Source organism: Saccoglossus kowalevskii, chromosome 22, assembly GCF_978046115.1.
Source record: "Saccoglossus kowalevskii chromosome 22, keSacKowa6.1, whole genome shotgun sequence".
NCBI classification, from domain to species: Eukaryota; Metazoa; Hemichordata; class Enteropneusta; family Harrimaniidae; genus Saccoglossus; species Saccoglossus kowalevskii.
In genome coordinates this window covers 7,426,851-7,451,427 of record NC_140662.1, presented here as the reverse complement: position 1 = coordinate 7,451,427, position 24,577 = coordinate 7,426,851, and the positions used below count along the sequence as shown (strand labels likewise).

Genomic DNA, 24,577 nt, shown 5'->3' with positions numbered 1-24,577 from the left:
CAAAGCTCGGGAATATTACATTAAGTACAATGGTAAAGAAACTTAAGTTCAAAATAAGGTGATGTATCATGGAGTGAAGATTTCTGGCAACAACTTGAAGCCAAATGCGGACAAAATTAAGATGATAGACATATCAAATTCATGCGGCTGATTATCTATCTTTCACCTTTCATTCCTAAAAAAAGGTGACAATACCATTGACAACTCATTGGGAATGGAGTACAACAGTGTTGGGGGAATTTCCAGAGAGATGCATTAGCACAGTTGAAAGAATTCTTAGCCCGGATGTCATGCTCAAGTTTTATAATGAGCCAAATTTATTTAGTATCCTGTCTTCACCAAGATGATCAAACAGATTTTTATGCATTAATACTTCTAATTGAGATAGAGCAACATTACGCGAAGGTGTAGCTATAGTTTTGCAACACAGTGGTTCCACTACTTTACATATGACATAGAAACCATTGTACACTCACATCGCAAAGTACTGAAATATATACAGAAAAATGCTATCCACAAAGTGTTGCCTTCATTACAACTAATTATGTTCAAACTACTGAGGAACAAAGTCAATATTGTCTAGAAGCTCAGAAACAAGATGTACATTACAGACACCTTAAACAAACCTTGAAGTCGCTATCATAACAATCTACTTATTACTTGGATTTACATTGTCGCATACGACTTGTTTACCACTTCCGTGTGACTGAGAATGTTCAAGAACCGTACTGTGTCTGGGTGGAATTTTTAGAAACTGGTTGAATAGGTAATGGAACATTCTAGAAATTTGTAGTAAGTTCCAGACTCATTATTTATGCTGATGTAATGGTCTATTTATAGACAGTGTGGGTATATATAGGGGAGTTGTTCAGCACTGAGATCAGATCGGAGATCTCGTTGAATTGTGTTGGAGTTTAAGTATCTAGTTATTGGAGGTTTGGAGTTTTACCGAGTTATTGTACTTGATGTTTGCAGAGTATAATAATACCAGTACCAGTTGAAACCTCATCTGTTGACTCCGTGTTCGTATGTTATCATCGCCGCCAGGGAAGTCTTTATGTTACTGTTGCCATTTTGGTATTTGAACCATCACACCTGTACTATACCAATTACGGTAATACGTTGCGTGTGACATACATTAAGCAACGCCTTCTCGAGTTCGTTATGAGACTATCGACCACATCAGTAATAAACCAGTAGAGATCTTGTTACGGTCGTATGTATTGCCTCTATCACATATTACAACATCTATACCATCAGGGGATGTAGTACGGTAACACGTATCAACAGCAACAAATTCATAAACAAACGTATGTAACTCTGGCGATGACAAAATAATTACATTGACGATTTCAGAATAAATGGCAGTAAATTTTCTCTTTAGAAAACTGTTCTCTAAATCTCGTAATTGTTACCATTTTTAATAACACTGTTTTATTTCTGATAAATGTATAAAATTCCCAATCGTCTTCTATCAAACAGCGTTTCCATACTGCTGTTAAGAATAGATTCTAGTAGTAGTAAAGTCTAAAGTCTAGCCAGCACGGACTGCCGTCTTCACAGAACCACATGTAATTTCATTGTCCTATTTCTTGCTGACGCATTCTGACCTTTGACACTTTCAACACTATCAACTTACTTCAATTCAAGTCCCACAAATCGTGAAAATCTATTTGAATCGCATTCAATATTATAATTTTATGCGGTAATGAAATGTGTCAGTTCAGAGAACATCTAACAAAACTACGTTTCCAGAAAATACTCAAACTTGTCGTAGGGTGGCGCTCTATCTGATTTGCTTCCAACAGCAAATTTGAGTGAAAACTTTAGAAAATTGGTCTCCATGATATTCTTTCTGGTAATTACGTCACAAGGGTGAGGTGGTGTATAACTAAATATTGGACGCTAAAACCGCTGACAATTTCCTATCTTAGGGCAAGTTAAGAACAGCAATGTTTTATATGCAAATAGTATCTTTTTGTTTGTGCTCAATTTGTATATATTGGAAACGACAAAAGTATAGCATGAATGGCAGTATCTTACAAGGATACACAGGATAGATGAGTGATACATTGATTGCGACAGACAATACGTTATGGTTCAGTTCACTCATATAGACATTGAAGTAAATGAGACGGATAATATTGTAAGGAAGACTTAGCGTACTTTATTTGGTGTTTCCATGTTCTTGGTAGACTGTGTTAATTCTTTACTGTCACCTCAATTCAAAGCTGCAATACTTAAATGGCGGTGGTCGTCGCGCCGCGCATGTGTTGATAAACATTGATATCCCCACACTACAATATGCTTTTCTAATGAAAATCTCGAAGAGCTTTGATCTGGACGCGACGTGCACTAACTACCGCCAATAACTTACCTTGCAATCTCCAAAGAAATTACCTAATTGCACTTAGTAACCTTTTAGTTTCTACTCGTTGGTCTGCAACAGTCAAAGTCACAATCTTTGTTCATATGAGACCCATATATCGCGCATGCGTTGTTGCGATGACCACCGTCCTTTAACACTTCGTTTCATGGGGCATTATCTAGATAATACCCACCGACCCTAAATACATAGATACATTTCTGTCAATTTTGGAAACCGTGACTGTCTGTGACAGCGTAACGTTGTCCACTAACGATATTTTAATATGCAAACACGTGTACGCACTTATACAAAAACATCCGGTTGTACGTGTTTGACCAATACAAAATGAAGCTGTCGTTGATGTATTCCAAGTCAGATAATACTCTCGTGTCATGCATTCGCTCACATAATCGCTCAGACAAGGGCTACTCAGTTGGTTGAAGACTACTCTATACTACCAGGAAACTATATCTGCCAAGTTCAAAATCACACAATCGGAGAGACATGGCCTAGTGTGGGCTCGTCCAGTTGTTTTGTGAAAGCCTATCCAGACACCATTTCAGAAGTCTATGTGGGACTGTAAAGGGCAATATTTTGCTTCATTAACAAACGTTAGGCAGTGACTGGAATGCACTCCTTAATTCGGCAAACTGGAAACATTCCCAACCAGGCATTGTGTATTTCCCCGTAACGCCTAAATACAGTAAACTATACTTCTACGTCAAATCATGTCATATTTCATGTCGACTTATTGGCCTGGTAGCCCAGTATTTGATTACACCACATAGTAATGCAAGCGGTCGTTGCATATATTTGTAATACAGGTTACGAGTCTACACACACCCACACACAAGCAGTTAACATATTGCCCAAACGCTGCAGATTCTCTCTTCTCCTCATAATGTTATCCACACAAAAAACACACGGTGTTTTGAAAAAAAAGATTATGGAATAATTATCAACAAAAACAAGTTACAGTGCATGTAAAGAATCTACAATATAAACTTTAATCAGTTGTTACCAATATCTTTAAGTACACAGATAATATATAACGAGCGTATGTAACACATTATAAAGATATAGTGATTAATTAACAGGGCGGTTATATTATTCGTTACTACTTTCTAAGCATTTATTGAGCCTCAGAAACATTTTCATTGACAACTTATTGTGTGATATCATGGTAGTATGATGTAATGTGACAAAAACAATTCATATCGCGAACTCAACCACTCACCAGGTTTATATTTAAAATGGTTTTGTTTTACGGCATCCATGTGAATACTACCTCTCCCCACACTTAAACTAAACTGACGAGGCACTAATTAAATTGCTGGTTGTGAATGATACTTGTCACGATCAAATACTCTTCAAAAGGCTAAGTCCGAAATTAGTAATTAAACTCAACATTTGAAATGTACTAAAATAGCTATCTGAGTGTACTTTCTAAATTCAATTCTAATAATCCAATGAATCAGTAATTAGTCTATTTTGAGAAATTGAAAGACTAGTTTATGGTAGTCAGACTTTGAAAACACTATTTAAAACACGTATATGAGATACATCGAGAAATTAGTGAGGTGGTATGGATGTTGCTCATATGAATTATACTGTAATGTTTTCGAAAACAATACAGCGACATTAGCGGTGTTGCTAGTAAAACGACAATTAATTTTGATGTGGCATTTTCATTCAATTACAATCAGTGCACCGAAGAAGAAAAATATTTTTACTTTAAAAAAAATGTATAATAGTTTATTTCTTGTCAATAATTAATTTGCATGATTGTAATGGGCCGGAGGCCATTATACAATTAATAAATTATTATATTATTACTATAATAGTTTATTATAATATTTGATTCCAAAAAAATGTCCACATGTAATGTTGTAATTTGTCAGCTGGCGCCATGATGTCTGCTTTGTAAATAAAAATGTTTCGTAAAGCTCAAGAAACGAACAAAACACATTAGCACTTGGAATTCGAACAGCTGCCGAATGCGCTCAGTAAATATGAGTTAGACAAAGCGAGAAAAACATTTTATTACTGTTCAGAAATCGCATTAACAGTCTGAATAACATACATATAGTTATGTATTATGCTTTACTGTTGATGGTTAGTCAATATGCTTTATTAAGGATAGTATATTTACACAACAAGGTTACAAAAAAATAACTTTGCTATCTCAAATTCTTACTTTGGCAGTTGCTGTATGTGTTGTTTGTCCAAAAATGTCTCATTCGATGTGGTGTTAACAAAAGACAGTCTAAATGACTTGTGCTAAATTTCTTCATCGTTAGATCTACAGAAATTAGTGTACTTATAACGTTCAATCCTAATCGTGGGTTTTATTTTCTACTCAATGTGTTTTCATTGGACATATCGTGAAACGTGGTTGATGAATGAAGCTCACTTCTTACTGAATTATTTGAAGCAAATAATGAAATTTATAAATCTTTTCTATCATGACAGCACTAATTATGTCTCCTATTCCCACGAACAGTAAATATTGTATAGTAAATGATATTTTACTTTCACTACAACTTATAGTGCTTGGACAAAAAAGGTTGAATTTAAGCTTCCTTTCTGATTAAATAAATAAATGTTTAAATAAATAAACAAATAAAATAAATTAAAATAAATAAATGTATCTGTTTCTTTTCAACGTTTTTCTTCAGTCATACACAAGACTTTGAAGCTCGGCTTTGCTGATCATATCGTCACCTATAAGTGAGATATACAACTCGTATTAGTATTTATGTAAACAATGCATTAAGGTGAGTTCAAATAAAGGACAGTGTTTAGCGTATATGGAAAACAGCTCACTCGTAGCAGTGAATCAGTGCCAACGTTCTGAGTTACGGTACACATCGGAAATGAAGATAAAGCACAACCATGTATAAGACAAGCATATCCGAAGTAGTTTGTCATTTACAATAAATGGGTAAATATTTCAATATGTTTTGGGGGCTGTCAATCACAGAACAAAATTATAAAGATGCTCTTCCATAAGGTGTTTCTTCTCGTCCTGGGACTCGAATCAACAAACAACACATTTTCCTACGCGGCGCGGCGCACTTTACCAGAACGCAAGATTGTGGAAAAGAATTGCACTGAATCGCTTCATCGCTAATAGTGAGTGCGACTAATACACATACTATGAATGATCAGTTCAGAATGATGCTGAAGAGAATCAATCAGTTTTCTACAAAGCCCATCTTATATTACGTCTCGCGTTGTTATCTGTTGGGTTTAACTATATGGCTACCCATTGCACGGCTCCACCATGGGAACAACCAACCGAAAATAAAATTACAGTTGTAATATTCTCCATTTTTTTTGGCGAATTGTGAAGCAAATTATGATTTCAGACTTCAAAGCTTTGCATATCGAACTTCTGAGAAAATTAATCAAGCATTTCATTGACTCACGACATCGTATCAAATTTAGTATTCATCACCGTCAAAGAACACAATGAGTTTTTCATATTCTAATACTACACTGAAGTGGGAATGGGAATCTCGGAAAATATGCGCCGTATGTTTATCATTTGAAAATAGTAATTATGTTGGTAATGAATAACTGAAAGCACTATATCAACACTACCCGTCTCAATAGTTGAGCTACAGTTTTCCGTATTTCATTTTCTTTATCTTGATGCATTTTTTGAAAATATGGAATAGGGACATTATTGTCCTTAATGTGCATGTCCGTGTTATCTCATAGTTTCACGAGCGAGGGCGCTACACAACATAGTTACCATATAAATCAAGAAAGTCTTTTGTTGACTGCGAGACCCGTGTTAAGCAAACGTAGAAACAGGACAAGTGAAGGCCATAAAGCGTCGTAGTGGCGTCAAAACACCGCGTGAGGTTCGACAAACGCAATAGCAGATTGGGGTATCTTAGCGCTTAGAGGGTCGTGGTCGTCGCGCCGCGCGTGTGCGACATTTGTGTTGATAAATATTGATTTTCCCATAATTCAATGCGCTTTTCTAATGCAATTTACGAGTACGAGTTTTGACCTTGGCGGGACGTGCACTAAGTACCATCGATGACTCATTCGATACCTTCAATCACCAAAGTAATTACCCAATTAAAGCTTGGTAACGTCTCAGTTGTACTCATTGACACAACAGTCAAAGTCGCCATGTTTTATCGTATGCGTGGCGCGACGACCACCCCAACATTTAAGAACGTGCTATATTTCAAGTTCAAAATCAAATCATTTTACCCCAGACTTTCGGTCAGCGTCGTTCACGCAATATGCGGGATCTCGCAGTGAACGGAAAAGTACCCATTAGTATTACCATCTTGCGTGCTAGTATTCAAGTATTTCATATTCAACATTAAAAAAAAGATACTCACCGTTTAAATCTATGGCCTTCACTATTTTCCTGATCAGACTTGGCGAGCTTCGTATTAAGTTGACTATATCATCACTTGTGACCACGTTCCTAAAAGTGAAAGTATTCAATGTGAATAGCCTATACAGGCATGTATGACGACTCCAAGCTCGGTTTAACGAAAATTGGGTACCAAAAAGTAGTTTTTAACATGTTACGATGTTACAAAATATCGAATGATCAAGTGATGACGCCTCATTGTAGAGTTTTACAGTCACGATATTTGCGTGAACAACGACGATGGCAGCGACATACTTTAGTATATAGTTTCTAACTATATATGTTGAAAATGTAACTATAACATCATCAACGGTCTTAGTATTATCTATCCTCACAATAAACATTGAAGGGATGGGCGAGAAATCAATGGTTAACACGAGGCAGAACAGTTAGTGAGCGGTTTAAGGACTGTCACGCAAACAGCGCCTAAAATGTGGAATCAGAGGAGGATTTTAAATGTGTTATGAGGCTGTAGAGAAAGCGAGCATTATATACATTGTCAGTGACACATTAATACCAGGATTTGTTTAAAATAATTGGATGAAAAAATGTGTAGTTATATACACGAGGAGTATCGGTGAGGGCGGGGTGGCAGGTATCGCAGTTGAAAGCGCACAACAGTAATGCATTGTAATTTTGAAAAAAAAAGTTATGAATGAAATTTTCGTTCGGCCTTTTATACCAGCGTCTGGAAACTATTTCAGACAATGCAAAAACTAACAAAAACTGTGAATTGTGGGTAGTCACCACAGGAAGTGGCGAATATTCTCACTATCAAAAGATTTACTTACGTTTTGGCATCGCTAACAGGTCGTTGATACGTCGATAGTTCGTTTGACTTAGAAATAGGAAGATAATTTCTTTTACCAGCAGTGAGGACGTTCTTGGTAGGATTATCACAAATAATGCTCTGAAATGGACATTTGCAGTTGGGTGGGATCTTACATCCCACACCCCGGCAACATTGTGGCTGGGCTGATGTATGTGTAAAAAGGACAGCTACCAGTACCGCTGAGAATATAAGCATAATCGTCGTACGCATTCTACTTCTGCAAGATAAAAATACCAATCGTTGGGTTAGGTCAGAGACTACACTGTGTACATGACATTAATAGATATGGATATACTCCCTATACTGATATTCCTCATACACCGTACCTGTATACGTATGACTTATATATTTGAATACATTTGATACACTGATTAAACAACGAGTGATTTCGTACAGCGGTGCGCCTTACATTGAATGTGATTATGCCAGTGACCATACAACTATTTTATGGTAAAACGTGGTTTCCATAACAACCGCCATGACCGTCACCCATGAATTACATTAGGCCTGATCAATGCAATAATAATATCTGTTGCCCCGTAATAAATGTGCGTTTCGTTTTCGGCTGAAAAACAATAACCACCACGAGAGTCTAATCCATCGATAATAACTGTCGTATATGTATGTCATTTATTTGTGTCATGTTCTTGGACTGCATTATAAATGTAGTTTTTAAAGTTATTGGTTTCTATGACAACCACCACCTTGGACATCATATCTCATGAAATGTAATAATTAGGCCTGAGTAACATATGTTAAGATCATTTAGTTTTTTTTTACGCCACGACCACCGCCTAGGGGCAGAGGTGTATCCTCACACGTAGCTAAGTACATAGCTGTTATAACATAATACATGTATTCAGTCCTAACGTGTTTAAAATCTCCGTATTCCAAATAAATGGTAGCTAGTTAAATTATAGTCACAATACACATCATAACTAATATAAGATTTTCGTGTTGATCGTAAGGTGAGTTGATAGAAGATTACATTGGCTACGGGGATAATCTTACTTTCATGGTACGAGAAGCTTATGCTTAATCCGTAGAAAATATCTCACAAGTACAAAATATATGACCTGTTTAATATATGCCTACAAACAAGAAATCTTTTTGAATATTGGCAAAAACAAGACGTAATGTCTGACGAGAACAGAAAGGGATGGGGAGACCTGTGTCCATCAAAAGGCAGTACATACAACCACTGCTAATACATATATCCATAGAACATATTTCCGTCTAATTGCCTGTTATTTAATATACCCACACAAATCACCAATATGGGATTTACTTTTTCGAAAACATCATGTATACTAGTGTGAGAATGACCGTCAGTAAGAATCTAATCTAGGCGTCATTACCACCCCTACAAAGCGAGCCCAAGGAACGAACATGACGCCAGATGCATCTATGTAAAACGCCAAAGGCAATAGTATGATTTGAGAAAAACAAAGATATTTGTTTTTGTGCATACTAGATTACATGAGAAGATTTATGTAGATATTCAATATCAACTCAACCCGGGTAACCCTGGTAACTGGCATTTCAAGAATACACACGAATACAATACGACGATAAACTCATAATTTTAGGAAACAATATTTGGTAGGTAATTACTAAATACATCTATGTCGCAACTAAAACGGTGATTTCGTATCCTGTGAAGTAGGTGATATCGTATCCTGTCGATAAAGTGATATCGTATCCTGTGAAGTAGGTGATATCGTATCCTGTCGATAAAGTGATTTCGTTTCTTGTGAAGTAGATGATATCGTATCCTGTGAAGTAGGTGATTTCGTATCCTGTGAAGTAGGTGATATCGTATCCTGTGAAGTAGGTGATATCGTATCCTGTGAAGTAGGTGATATCGTATCCTGTGAAGTAGGTGATATCGTATCCTGTCGATAAAGTGATATCGTATCCTGTGAAGTAGGTGATTTCGTATCCTGTGAAGTAGGTGATATCGTATCCTGTGAAGTAGGTGATATCGTATCCTGTGAAGTAGGTGATATCGTATCCTGTGAAGTAGGTGATATCGTATCCTGTCGATAAAGTGATATCGTATCCTGTGAAGTAGGTGATTTCGTATCCTGTGAAGTAGGTGATATCGTATCCTGTGAAGTAGGTGATTTCGTATCCTATGAAGTAGGTGATATCGTATCCTGTGAAGTAGGTGATATCGTATCCTATGAAGTAGGTGATATTGTATCCTGTGAAGTAGGTGATTTCGTATCCTGTGAAGTAGGTGATATCGTATCCTGTGAAGTAGGTGATTTCGTATCATGTGAAGTAGGTGATTTCGTATCCTGTGAAGTAGGTGATTTCGTATCCTGTGAAGTAGGTGATATCGTATCCTGTGAAGTAGGTAATTTCGTATCCTGTGAAGTAGGTGATATCGTATCCTGTGAAGTAGGTGATTTCGTATCCCCTGAAGTAGGTGATATCGTATCCTGTGAAGTAGGTGATTTCATATTATGTGAAGTAGGTGATATCGTATCCTGTGAAGTAGGTGATTTCATATTATGTGAAGTAGGTGATATCGTATCCTATCAGTATGTAAAGAAGGGTGATATCGTATCCTTTGGATTGGGTGATATCGTATTCTGTGAAGTAGATGATATCGTATCCTTTGTAAAGAAGGGTGATATCGTATCCCGTAGAGAAGGGTGACTTCGTATTCTGTGAAGTAGGTGATATCGTATCCTTTGGATTGGGTGATATCGTATTCTGTGAAGTAGATGATATCGTATCCTTTGTAAAGAAGGGTGATATCGTATCCCGTAGAGAAGGGTGACTTCGTATTCTGTGAAGTAGGTGATATCGTATCCTTTGGATTGGGTGATATCGTATTCTGTGAAGTAGATGATATCGTATCCTTTGTAAAGAAGGGTGATATCGTATCCCGTAGAGAAGGGTGACTTCGTATTCTGTGAAGTAGGTGATATCGTATCCTTTGGAGCAGGCGATATCGTATCCTTTAGAGTTAGTGATATCGTATCACTTAGAGTAGGTTATATCCTGTCGATTAAGTGATATCCTTTCTAGTAGGTGATAAAGTATCCTGTTGAATTGGTGATATCATATCTTTTTGAGTAGGTGATATCGTATTCTTAGAATTAGGGGATATCGTATCCTTTGGAGTAGGTGATATCGTATCCTGTAGAGAAAGGTGATATCGTATCCTGTAGAGAAAGGTGATATCGTATGTTGTATAGTAGTTGAAATTGCATCTTGCAGAGTAGGTGATATCGTATCCTGTCGATTAAGTGGTATCGTATTTTTGTTGAGTATGTGATAAAGTATCATGTTGAATTGGTGATATCGTATCCTGTAGAGAAGATGATATCGTATCCTGTAGAGAAGATGATATCGTAACCTGTAGAGAAGATGATATCGTATCCTGTAGAGAAGATGATATCGTATCCTGTAGAGAAGATGATATCGTATCCTGTAGGGAAGATGATATCGTATCCTGTAGAGTATTGGTCTTATTCTAGATGAAGGTTTCACATTTCTTTTCATTCGCTTTGATGCTTCAATATTTGACATGGTTTTTACAGGAAAAGAACAGGACACTAGCCACTCATGACGCTAAACCTCGACATATTCTGTATTTTGAAAGGGATATGTAATGTATATCATACATGCAAGCCAGACTGAATAATAACTGCGGTATTTTATCCTGTCATTTTGATCGTTATATACTAAAAATAAATCGTCCGCGCATAATTTAGCATCTGTTTGATGCAAGATTGTTTTATTTAACGGCGTATGATATTTTGTCTTACTGCTCTGTACTATTACGTCAAACATTATGCAAAACTAATTGCGTTATTTGTTGAGTTTATAATATAAATGGAGTATATAGACATTCTACAATTCTCCCCTTCTGCCCACTTGCCCAACACACGTGTCCACTCCCTACTTCATTCCCGTTTACTCCTAACATTGTGTTTAATATTATTCACCACTCCTGGTATGTAACATATATGGTGTGTAACACATTTTCAAGAAAAAAACAAAACAAAAAGCCAACGGATTTTTAATTATCCGAAATAAACACAACTCTATTATTCTAGAAGATACAAATCACAAGAATCAGTGTTCGACCACCAGGGCTGACTTTTGTAATTCTAAAACTACACGAAAGATAACGACAAATCTGGCTAACCGAGAGGAAGCCCCGGTATCCATTTCGTCAAATATGCCCGTCCAACCTTCAAATTACCATCTCTGTAGTTGAATATATTCTTTTCAACTACCTTAAAGCCATAGTATCAATTTCAAAGAACTTGGCTTTTGAAATGGTTGTTTGATGTAAGAAATAATAGTACTATTCACATTCAACTAATTATACGGTAAGCTGAGTCTAGTCACATATTGCTTTTTTCCATTACTGGATTGACTGCATTGAAACTTCAAAATGTATTACCAGAATTCATACAATATTAGACAGAGATTAAGACACTCCTAATAACGATAATGGGATACGGGGAATTAAATAATAATTATACTCACATGGAGTGTGGCACGAGACGAAAATCGAAGCATATCAAATAGTTTGAAATAGTGTATGTCACCGTACTACAGTTAATCGACTCAACACCAATAGGTACGTGATTTCTGACGTCACTGTGCACGTGATATAGAAAGCTAACACCCCTTCCTTATTAATAAAAATATTGTAGAAAGCTAACACATCTTTCATAGAAATAAAAATATTATAGAAAGTGACACACCTTCCATAGAAATAATCATATTATAGAAAGTAACACACCTTCCATAGAAATAATCATATTATAGTAAGCTAACAAACATTCCATAGAAATAATCATATTATAGTAAGCTAACAAACATTCCATAGAAATAATCATATTATAGAAAGTAACACACCTTCCATAGAAATAATCATATTATAGAAAGTAACACACCTTCCACAGAAATAATCATATTATAGAAAGTAACACAGCTTCCATAGAAATAATCATATTATAGTAAGTTAACACACCTTCCATAGAAATAATCATATTATAGTAAGCTAACAAACATTCCATAGAAATAATCATATTATAGTAAGCTAACAAACATTCCATAGAAATAATCATATTATAGAAAGTAACACACCTTCCATAGAAATGAACATATTATAGAAAGTAACACACCTTCCATAGAAATAATCATATTATAGAAAGTAACACACCTTCCATAGAAATAATCATATTATAGAAAGCTGACACACCTTCCATAGAAATAATCATATTATAGTAAGCTAACAAACATTCCATAGAAATAATCATATTATAGTAAGCTGACACACCTTCCATAGAAATAATCATATTATAGAAAGTAACACACCTTCCATAGAAATGAACATATTATAGAAAGTAACACACCTTCCATAGAAATAATCATATTATAGTAAGCTAACACACCTTCCATAGAAATAATCATATTATAGAAAGTAACACACCTTCCACAGAAATAATCATATTATAGAAAGTAACACACCTTCCATAGAAATAATCATATTATAGTAAGCTAACAAACATTCCATAGAAATAATCATATTATAGAAAGTAACAAACCTTCCATAGAAATAATCATATTATAGAAAATGACACACCTTCCATAGAAATGAACATATTATAGTACGCTAACAAACATTCCATAGAAATAATCATATTATAGAAAGTAACAAACCTTCCATAGAAATAATCATATTATAGAAAATGACACACCTTCCATAGAAATAATCATATTATAGTACGCTAACAAACCTTCCATAGAAATAATCATATTATAGAAAGTAACACACCTTCCATAGAAATAATCATATTATAGAAAATGACACACCTTCCATAGAAATAATCATATTATAGAAAATAACACACCTTCCATAGAAATAATCATATTATAGTACGCTAACACACCTTCCATAGAAATAATCATATTATAGTACGCTAACAAACCTTCCATAGAAATAATCATATTATAGTACGCTAACAAACATTCCATAGAAATAATCATATTATAGAAAGTAACAAACCTTCCATAGAAATAATCATATTATAGAAAATGACACACCTTCCATAGAAATAATCATATTATAGAAAATAACACACCTTCCATAGAAATAATCATATTATAGTACGCTAACACACCTTCCATAGAAATAATCATATTATAGTACGCTAACAAACCTTCCATAGAAATAATCATATTATAGTACGCTAACAAACCTTCCATAGAAATAATCATATTATAGTACGCTAACACACCTTCCATAGAAATAATCATATTATAGAAAGTAACACACCTTCCATAGAAATAATCATATTATAGAAAGTAACAAACCTTCCATAGAAATAATCATATTATAGAAAATGACACACCTTCCATAGAAATAATCATATTATAGTACGCTAACAAACCTTCCATAGAAATAATCATATTATAGTACGCTAACAAACCTTCCATAGAAATAATCATATTATAGTACGCTAACACACCTTCCATAGAAATAATCATATTATAGAAAGTAACACACCTTCCATAGAAATAATCATATTATAGAAAGTAACAAACCTTCCATAGAAATAATCATATTATAGAAAATGACAAACCTTCCATAGAAATAATCATATTATAGAAAGCTGACACACCTTCCATAGAAGTTAAAATATTATAGAAAGTAACACACCTTCCATAGAAATAATCATATTATAGAAAGTAACACACTTTCCATAGAAATAATCATATTATAGAAAGTAACACACCTTCCATAGAAATAAACATATTATATAAAGCTGACACACCTTCCATAGAAATAAATATATTATAGTAAGTAACACACCTTCCATAGAAATAATCATATTATATAAAGCTGACACACCTTCCATAGAAGTTAAAATATTATAGAAAGTAACACACCTTCCATAGAAATAATCATATTATAGAAAGTAACACACTTTCCATAGAAATAATCATATTATAGAAAATGACACACCTTCCATAGAAATAATCATATTATAGAAAGTAACACACTTTCCATAGAAATAATCATATTATAGAAAGTAACACACCTTCCATAGAAATGAACATATTATAGAAAGTAACACACCTTCCATAGAAATAATCATATTATAGAAAGTAACACACCTTCCATAGAAATGAACATATTATAGAAAGTAACACACCTTCCATAGAAATAAACATATTATACAAAGTAACACATCTTCCATAGAAATAAACATATTATAGAAAGTAACACATCTTCCATAGAAATAATCATATTATAGAAATCTAACACATCTTCCATAGAAATACTCATATTATAGAAAGTAATACACCTTCCATAGAAATAAACATATTATAGAAAGTAACACACCTTCCAAAGAAATAAACATATTATAGAAAGTAACACATCTTCCATAGAAATAAACATATTATAGAAAGTAACACATCTTCCATAGAAATAATCATATTATAGAAATCTAACACATCTTCCATAGAAATACTCATATTATAGAAAGTAACACACCTTGCATAGAACATCATCATTGTTAAATGATTACTATACCGAATGACACGGATATTATAGATGCCAGCCAGTCAATTGCGCTCCAATGAATTACTATAAAATTGTGCGAATAGACGTTGTTAGGAAAAAAAATAATTACCAATCTTTTCCGAAATGATAACAGCGCGACGAAAACAGTTGCTATAGTAATGAAATTGTTGATGCTAACGCAACTTACTCCTTACCCGACATAAGATGGGAGTAAGTGGTTACGGTAATATCATTAATGAAATGATGATGTATCGGAATATTAGTCACGTCAATACCGATTACAGCGATTAAATGAATTGACGGTGTTTGCACAAGGTATCACCATGGTTACGGCCTAACTGAAATAAAGCATGAGTACTCTTGTCTAGCGAGTAGGAGAGTAGATGCCCTAATAACGTAGCGTGATGAATGGTTACGAAGATTAGTACTGATAAGATGTACGTGAGAGGAGTTACCTTCATAAACTAAATTGCAGTCCAGTAATCGTAGAGTGTGCAGTCAATTGGAAGAGAGCAAGAAACTTTTAGATTTCATTTTTATTTTCTGAAAATTATGTGGTTCGCGTGGAGTGAACACGTTATTGTGGTATGTACAGCTATGTAAATAATGTAAATTGAATTACGATAACACGAGAATATATAATATTTGGAGATACTGGTACATCCACCATGTTCAGTACAATCAGTGAGGCCAACCTGAGGTATACCAGTGTAGACACTTTTAGTGGGCCAACTTGAGGTATACCAGAGTAGACACATTTAGTGGGGCTAACCTGAGGTATACCAGAGTAGACACATTTAGTGGGGCTAACCTGAGGTATACCAGAGTAGACACATTTAGTGGGACCAATCTGTTGGGTACCAGAATACACACATTTAGTGGTACCAATCTGTTGGATACCAGAACACACACATTAAGTGGTACCAATCTGTTGGGTACAAGAATACACAAATTAAGTGGTACCAATCTGTTGGGTACCAGAATACACACATTTAGTTGGACCAATCTGTTGGGCACCAGAATACAAACATTTAGTGGGACCAATCTGTTTGGTACCAGAATACACACATTTAGTGGGACCAATCTGTTGGGTACAAGAATACACAAATTAAGTGGTACCAATCTGTTGGGTACTAGAATACACACATTTAGTGGGACCAATCTGTTGGGTACCAGAATACACACATTTAGTGGGACCAATCTGTTGGGTACCAGAATACACACATTTAATGGGACCAATCTGTTGGGTACCAGAATACACACATTTAGTGGGACCAATCTGTTGGGTACCAGAATACACACATTAAGTGGTACCAATCTGTTGGGTACAAGAATACACAGATTAAGTGGTACCAATCTGTTGGGTACTAGAATACACACATTTAGTGGGACCAATCTGTTGGGTACCGGAATACACACATTTAGTGGGACCAATCTGTTGAGTACCAGAATACACATATTTAGTGGGACCAATCTGTTGGGTACCAGAATACACACATTTAGTGGAACCAATCTGTTTGGTACCAGAATACCCAAATTAAGTGGTACCAATCTATTGAGTACAAGAATACACACATTTAGCGATACCAATCTGTTGGGTACCAGACTATACACATTTAGTGGGACTAATCTGTCGGGTACCAGAATACACACATTTAGTGGTACCAATCTGTTGGGTACCAGACTATACACATTTAGTGGGACCAATCTGTTAGGTACAAGAATACACAAATTAAGTGGTACCAATCTGTTGGGTACCAGACTATACACATTTAGTGGGACCAATCTGTTGGGTACCAGAATACACACATTAAATGGTACCAATCTGTTGGGTACCAGACTATACACATTTAGTGGGACCAATGTGTTGGGTACCAGAATATACACATTAAGTGGTACCAATCTGTTGGGTACAAGAATACACAAATTAAGTGGTACCAATCTGTTGGGTACTAGAATACACACATTTAGTGGGACCAATCTGTTGGGTACCAGAATACACACATTTAGTGGGACCAATCTGTTGGGTACCAGAATACACACATTTAGTGGGACCAATCTGTTGGGTACAAGAATACACAAATTAAGTGGTACCAATCTGTTGGGTACTAGAATACACACATTTAGTGGGACCAATCTGTTGGGTATCAGAATACACACATTTAGTGGGACCAATCTGTTGGGTACCAGACTATACACATTTAGTGGGACCAATGTGTTGGGTACCAGAATACACACATTTAGTGGTACCAATCTGTTGGGTACCAGACTATACATATTTAGTGGGACCAATGTGTTGGGTACCAGAATACACACATTAAGTGGTCCAATCTGTTGGGTACAAGAATACACACATTTAGTGGGACCAATCTGTTGGGTACCAGAATACACACATTTAGTGGGACCACTCTGTTGGGTACCAGAATACACACATTTAGTGGGACCAATCTGTTGGGTACCAGAATACACACATTTAGTCGGACCAATCTGTTGGGTACCAGAATACACACATTAAGTGGTACCAATCTGTTGGGTACCAGAATACACACATTAAGTGGTACCAATCTGTTGGGTACCAAACTATACACATTTAGTGGGACTAATCTGTTGGGTACCAGAATACACAAATTTAGTGGTACCAATCTGTTGGGTACCAGACTATACACATTTAGTGGGACCAATCTGTTAGGTACAAGAATACACAAATTAAGTGGTACCAATCTGTTGGGTACCAGACTATCCACATTTAGTGGGACCAATCTGTTGGGTACCAGAATACACACATTAAGTGATACCAATATGTTGGGTACCAGAATACACACATTAAGTGGTACCAATCTGTTGGGTACCAGAATACACACATTAAGTGGTACCAATCTGTTGGGTACCAAACTATACACATTTAGTGGGACTAATCTGTTGGGTACCAGAATACACACATTTAGTCGGACCAATCTGTTGGGTACCAGAATACACACATTAAGTGGTACCAATCTGTTGGGTACCAGAATACACACATTAAGTGGTACCAATCTGTTGGGTACCAAACTATACACATTTAGTGGGACTAATCTGTTGGGTACCAGAATACACAAATTTAGTGGTACCAATCTGTTGGGTACCAGACTATACACATTTAGTGGGACCAATCTGTTAGGTACAAGAATACACAAATTAAGTGGTACCAATCTGTTGGGTACCAGACTATCCACATTTAGTGGGACCAATCTGTTGGGTACCAGAATACACACATTAAGTGATACCAATATGTTGGGTACCAGAATACACACATTAAGTGGTACCAGTCTGTTGGGTACCAGACTATACACATTTAGTGGTACCAATCTGTTGGGTACCAGAATACACACATTTAGTGGTACCAATCTGTTGGGTACCAGACTATACACACTTAGTGGGACCAATTTATTGGGTACCAGAATACACACATTAAGAGGAACCAATCTGTTGGGTACCAGACTATACACATTTAGTGGGACCAATCTGTTGGGTACCAGAATACACACATTTAGTGGTACCAATCTGTTGGGTACCAGACTATGCACATTTAGTGGGACCAATCTGTTGGGTACCAGAATACACACATTAAGTGATACCAATCTGTTGGGTACCAGACTATACACATTTAGTGGGGCCAATCTGTTGGGTACCAGAATACACACATTAAGTGGTACTAATCTGTTGGGTACCAGACTATACACATTTAGTGCGACTAATCTGTTGGGTACCAGAATACACACATTTAGTGGTACCAATCTGTTGGGTACCAGACTATACACATTTAGTGGGACCAATCTGTTAGGTACCAGAATACACAAATTAAGTGGTATCAATATGTTGGGTACCAGACTAGACACATTTAGTGGGACCATTCTGTTGGGTACCAGAATACACACATTTAGTTGGACCAGGCAGTAAATAACACATCTCCCACATTATTAACACAGACTATACCGGTTGTCATGCCATGATATGAACGAAAGTATTGTTTGATAATCGAGAGAAACGGTAGAAATTAAAAAAAATGTTCTCTGCACAAAAATTCTGATGTTAAAGTGCACCAGTGAACAACACATTACAAGGTAACATTGGCTTTATATCAACATTGACGATTTTCTTTGTGATTATCGAGGGGAATTTTTCAATTTCAACTTGTGAACACGTGGTAAATTCTCACCACGAGCTGTAGCCATTCTGTGATCACTGCCCGCTAAGTGTTGAACTCTCACTTACCATTTATAACAGCGATAGTAGAAAGACGGACAAATCTTCCCTGGAACAGCGAGACTACATACGTTGAAGATATTATAAATAAACAGAATTTCTGTTTTATAAATAAACACAATGACGTGTTACTAAATGATTTGAACTGCCTGTAGCATTACCCGGATGTTACAAATGAAATTTCAGCAGCCGTCCACGAGGAAGCTATTTGTAATGGCAATAATGTAAACCGATGACAAACACACTACACCACCTGTAAACACGAAGACAGCAATTTAGATGGGATGAAACATTTCATTCTCTCGTCATGAGTTAACAAATACACAATTTGCAAGGATCACAAGTCTCTGGTTCACATGTCATGTGACATCTAAAGCCCTGTCACTATATTTCACACAAAACAGTCAAATAAAAATAGTAATATTATTTAATTGTTATAAAATTAATTTAGCTGTCTGATGTTAATATTTCATGACAAAGAAAAGTTTCCGGTTTGCTTGCAGCATATTAAATACCTTTGACATTACGCCAATACTTTAGTAAATTTTGAAAGATCAATCGCTTTTGTTTGTAACCTAATAATGCTTAGATCTAATACAGTTTGCGTTTGACGTCTGCGGAAACCTTGACTTTTCCACAATTGTATTAGACTGTATATGCTTTGAATAAATGCATAGTAGTATCTAGTCAGTTATCGTCGTGTTCTATGTATCTAGTCAGATCTCCGTGTTCTATGCATCTAGTCAGATCTTCGTGTTCTATGCATCTAGTCAGATCTTCGTGTTCTATGCATCTAGTCAGATCTTCGTGTTCTATGCATCTAGTCAGATCTTCGTGTTCTATGCATCTAGTCAGATCTTCGTGTTCTATGCATCTAGTCAGATCTTCGTGTTCTATACATCTAGTCAGATCTTCGTGTTCTATGCATCTAGTCAGATCTTCGTGTTCTATACATCTAGTCAGATCTTCGTGTTCTATGCATCTAGTCAGATCTTCGTGTTCTATGCATCTAGTCAGATCTTCGTGTTCTATGCATCTAGTCAGATCTTCGTGTTCTATGCATCTAGTCAGATCTTCGTGTTCTATGCATCTAGTCAGATCTTCGTGTTCTATGCATCTAGTCAGATCTTCGTGTTCTATGCATCTAGTCAGATCTTCGTGTTCTATGCATCTAGTCAGATCTACGTGTTCTATGTATCTAGTCAGATTTTTGTGTTCTATGCATCTAGTCAGATCTTCGTGTTCTATGCATTTAGTCAGATCTTCGTGTTCTATGCATCTAGTCAGATCTTCGTGTTCTATGCATCTAGTCAGATCTTCGTGTTCTATGCATCTAGTCAGATCTTCGTGTTCTATGCATCTAGTCAGATCTTCGTGTTCTATGTATCTAGTCAGATCTTCGTGTTCTATGCATCTAGTCAGATCTTCGTGTTCTATGCATCTAGTAAGATCTTCGTGTTCTGTGCATCTAGTCAGATCTTTGTGTTCTATGCATCTAGTCAGATCTTCGTGTTCTATGCATCTAGTCAGATCTTCGTGTTCTATGCATCTAGTCAGCCACCTTCGTGTTCTATGCATCTAGTCAGATCTTCGTGTTCTATGCATCTAGTCAGATCTTCGTGTTCTATGCATCTAGTCAGATCTTCGTGTTTTATTCATCTAGTCAGATCTTCGTGTTCTATGCATCTAGTCAGATCTTCGTGTTCTATGCATCTAGTCAGATCTTTGTGTTCTATGCATCTAGCCAGATCTTCGTGTTCTATGCATCTAGTCAGATCTTCGTGTTCTATACATCTAGTCAGATCTTCGTGTTCTATGCATCTAGTCAGATCTTCGTGTTCTATACATCTAGTCAGATCTTCGTGTTCTATGCATCTAGTCAGATCTTCGTGTTCTATGCATCTAGTCAGATCTTCGTGTTTTATGCATCTAGTCAGATCTTCGTGTTCTATGCATCTAGTCAGATCTTCGTGTTCTATGCATCTAGTCAGATCTTCGTGTTCTATGCATCTAGTCAGATCTTCGTGTTCTATGCATCTAGTCAGATCTTCGTGTTCTATGTATCTAGTCAGATTTTTGTGTTCTATGCATCTAGTCAGATCTTCGTGTTCTATGCATCTAGTCAGATCTTCGTGTTCTATGCATTTAGTCAGATCTTCGTGTTCTATGCATCTAGTCAGATCTTCGTGTTCTATGCATCTAGTCAGATCTTCGTGTTCTATGCATCTAGTCAGATCTTCGTGTTCCATGCATCTAGTCAGATCTTCGTGTTCTATGTATCTAGTCAGATCTTCGTGTTATATGCATCTAGTCAGATCTTCGTGTTCTATGCATCTAGTAAGATCTTCGTGTTCTATGCATCTAGTCAGATCTTTGTGTTCTATGCATCTAGTCAGATCTTTGTGTTCTATGCATCTAGCCAGATCTTCGTGTTCTATGTATCTAGTCAGATCTTCGTGTTTTATGCATCTAGTCAGATCTTCGTGTTATATGCATCTAGTCAGATCTTCGTGTTCTATGCATCTAGTCAGATCTTCGTGTTCTATGTATCTAGTAAGATCTTCGTGTTCTATGCATCTAGTCAGATCTTCGTGTTCTATGCATCTAGTCAAATCTTCGTGTTCTATGCATCTAGTCAGATCTTCGTGTTCTATGTATCTAGTCAGATCTTCGTGTTCTATGCATCTAGTCAGATCTTCGTGTTCTATGCATCTAGTCAGCCACCTTCGTGTTCTATGCATCTAGTCAGATCTTCGTGTTCTATGCATCTAGTCAGATCTTCGTGTTCTATGCATCTAGTCAAATCTTCGTGTTTTATTCATCTAGTCAGATCTTCGTGTTCTATGCATCTAGTCAGATCTTCGTGTTCTATGCATCTAGTCAGATCTTCGTGTTCTATGCATCTAGTCAGATCTTCGTGTTCTATGTATCTAGTCAGATCTTCGTGTTCTATGTATCTAGTCAGATCTTCGTGTTCTATGCATCTAGTAAGATCTTCGTGTTCTATGCATATAGTCAGATCTTTGTGTTCTATGCATCTAGTCAGATCTTTGTGTTCTATGCATCTAGCCAGATCTTCGTGTTCTATGTATCTAGTCAGATCTTCGTGTTTTATGCATCTAGTCAGATCTTCATGTTATATGCATCTAGTCAGATCTTCGTGTTCTATGCATCTAGTCAGATCTTCGGGTTCTATGTATCTAGTCAGATCTTCGTGTTCTATGCATCTAGTCAGATCTTCGTGTTCTATGCATCTAGTCAGATCTTCGTGTTCTATGCATCTAGTCAGATCTTCGTGTTCTATGTATCTAGTCAGATCTTCGTGTTCTATGCATCTAGTCAGATCTTCGTGTTCTATGCATCTAGTCAGCCACCTTCGTGTTCTATGCATCTAGTCAGATCTTCGTGTTCTATGCATCTAGTCAGATCTTCATGTTCTATGCATCTAGTCAAATCTTCGTGTTTTATTCATCTAGTCAGATCTTCGTGTTCTATGCATCTAGTCAGATCTTCGTGTTCTATGCATCTAGTCAGATCTTCGTGTTCTATGCATCTAGTCAGATCTTCGTGTTCTATGCATCTAGTCAGCCACCTTCGTGTTCTATTCATCTAGTCAGATCTTCGTGTTCTATGCATCTAGTCAGATCTTCGTGTTCTATGCATCTAGTCAGATCTTCGTGTTCTATGCATCTAGTCAGATCTTCGTGTTCTATGCATCTAGTCAGATCTTCGTGTTCTATGCATCTAGTCAGCCACCTTCGTGTTCTATGCATCTAGTCAGATCTTCGTGTTCTATGCATCTAGTCAGATCTTCGTGTTCTATGCATCTAGTCAGATCTTCGTGTTCTATGTATCTAGTCAGATCTTCGTGTTCTATGCATCTAGTCAAATCTTCGTGTTCTATGCATCTAGTCAGATCTTCGTGTTCTATGTATCTAGTCAGATCTTCGTGTTCTATGCATCTAGTCAGATCTTCGTGTTCTATGCTTCTAGTCAGCCACCTTCGTGTTCTATGCATCTAGTCAGATCTTCGTGTTCTATGCATCTAGTCAGATCTTCGTGTTCTATGCTTCTAGTCAGCCACCTTCGTGTTCTATGCATCTAGTCAGATCTTCGTGTTCTATGCATCTAGTCAGATCTTCGTGTTCTATGCATCTAGTCAAATCTTCGTGTTTTATTCATCTAGTCAGATCTTCGTGTTCTATGCATCTAGTCAGATCTTCGTGTTCTATGCATCTAGTCAGATCTTCGTGTTCTATGCATCTAGTCAGATCTTTGTGTTCTATGTATCTAGTCAGATCTTCGTGTTCTATGCATCTAGTCAGATCTTCGTGTTCTATGCATCTAGTAAGATCTTCGTGTTCTATGCATCTAGTCAGATCTTTGTGTTCTATGCATCTAGTCAGATCTCTGTGTTCTATGCATCTAGCCAGATCTTCGTGTTCTATGTATCTAGTCAGATCTTCGTGTTTTATGCATCTAGTCAGATCTTCATGTTATATGCATCTAGTCAGATCTTCGTGTTCTATGCATCTAGTCAGATCTTCGTGTTCTATGTATCTAGTCAGATCTTCGTGTTCTATGCATCTAGTCAGATCTTCGTGTTCTATGCATCTAGTCAGATCTTCGTGTTCTATGCATCTAGTCAGATCTTCGTGTTCTATGTATCTAGTCAGATCTTCGCGTTCTATGCATCTAGTCAGATCTTCGTGTTCTATGCATCTAGTCAGCCACCTTCGTGTTCTATGCATCTAGTCAGATCTTCGTGTTCTATGCATCTAGTCAGATCTTTGTGTTCTATGCATCTAGTCAAATCTTCGTGTTTTATTCATCTAGTCAGATCTTCGTGTTCTATGCATCTAGTCAGATCTTCGTGTTCTATGCATCTAGTCAGATCTTCGTGTTCTATGCATCTAGTCAGATCTTCGTGTTCTATGCATCTAGTCAGCCACCTTCGTGTTCTATTCATCTAGTCAGATCTTCGTGTTCTATGCATCTAGTCAGATCTTCGTGTTCTATGCATCTAGTCAGATCTTCGTGTTCTATGCATCTAGTCAGATCTTCGTGTTCTATGCATCTAGTCAGATCTTCGTGTTCTATGCATCTAGTCAGCCACCTTCGTGTTCTATGCATCTAGTCAGATCTTCGTGTTCTATGCATCTA

The 24,577-nt window shown here is 36.4% G+C and overlaps 1 protein-coding gene across 2 annotated transcripts in view; it reads right to left on the bottom strand.

Moving 5' to 3' along the window:
• Positions 1-3,340: 3,340 nt before the first annotated feature.
• LOC100370804 (uncharacterized) overlaps positions 3,341-24,577 on the bottom strand; it is a 60,865-nt gene continuing 39,628 nt past the window's right edge. For both annotated transcript variants that reach the window (XM_085496149.1, XM_085496150.1), the window contains exons 2-4: positions 7,565-7,822; positions 6,736-6,824; positions 3,341-5,092 (exon numbers count right to left, since the gene is read on the bottom strand). In XM_085496149.1, the coding sequence (XP_085352275.1) occupies positions 5,043-5,092; positions 6,736-6,824; positions 7,565-7,815 (390 nt within the window). In that variant the 5' untranslated portion in view covers positions 7,816-7,822 and the 3' untranslated portion in view covers positions 3,341-5,042. The remainder of the gene's footprint in view (positions 5,093-6,735; positions 6,825-7,564; positions 7,823-24,577) is intronic.